General features: G+C 55.2%; 1 protein-coding gene across 1 annotated transcript in view; it reads left to right on the forward strand.

Annotated features, from left to right (window-relative positions):
* LOC119586612 overlaps positions 1-286 on the forward strand; it is a 51,882-nt gene that overhangs the window by 5,375 nt on the left and 46,221 nt on the right. The window contains exon 3 of the mRNA XM_037935361.1: positions 25-180. Within this exon, the coding sequence (XP_037791289.1) occupies positions 25-180 (156 nt within the window). The remainder of the gene's footprint in view (positions 1-24; positions 181-286) is intronic.

Below are 286 nucleotides of genomic sequence, written 5' to 3' on the forward strand. Positions count from 1 at the left end.
CAATCTTGGTGGATTCTCGTCCAGGCTCCGTCGATGCAGGTCCTCTCGCGCAGCCGCCTCCCCTCCGGCCACGTGTAGCCCAGCTCGCACTCGTACTGGACGCCCCAGCGCTGTCTCGAGTGCAAGAGGACCTTAATCTCGACGGCGTGATCAGGGAGGCGGGGCTCCTCGGAACACGGAGTGCCATCCATTGCTAGACCTTGAGGGGGAAGGGATTTTTTTTAGGAATTTATAGAAACCATAGTTATGTATGGGTACATGTGGTAACTCAATGTCCGTTTATTGA

This window comes from Penaeus monodon, chromosome 21 (genome assembly GCF_015228065.2).
Source record: "Penaeus monodon isolate SGIC_2016 chromosome 21, NSTDA_Pmon_1, whole genome shotgun sequence".
Classification (NCBI taxonomy): Eukaryota; Metazoa; Arthropoda; class Malacostraca; order Decapoda; family Penaeidae; genus Penaeus; species Penaeus monodon.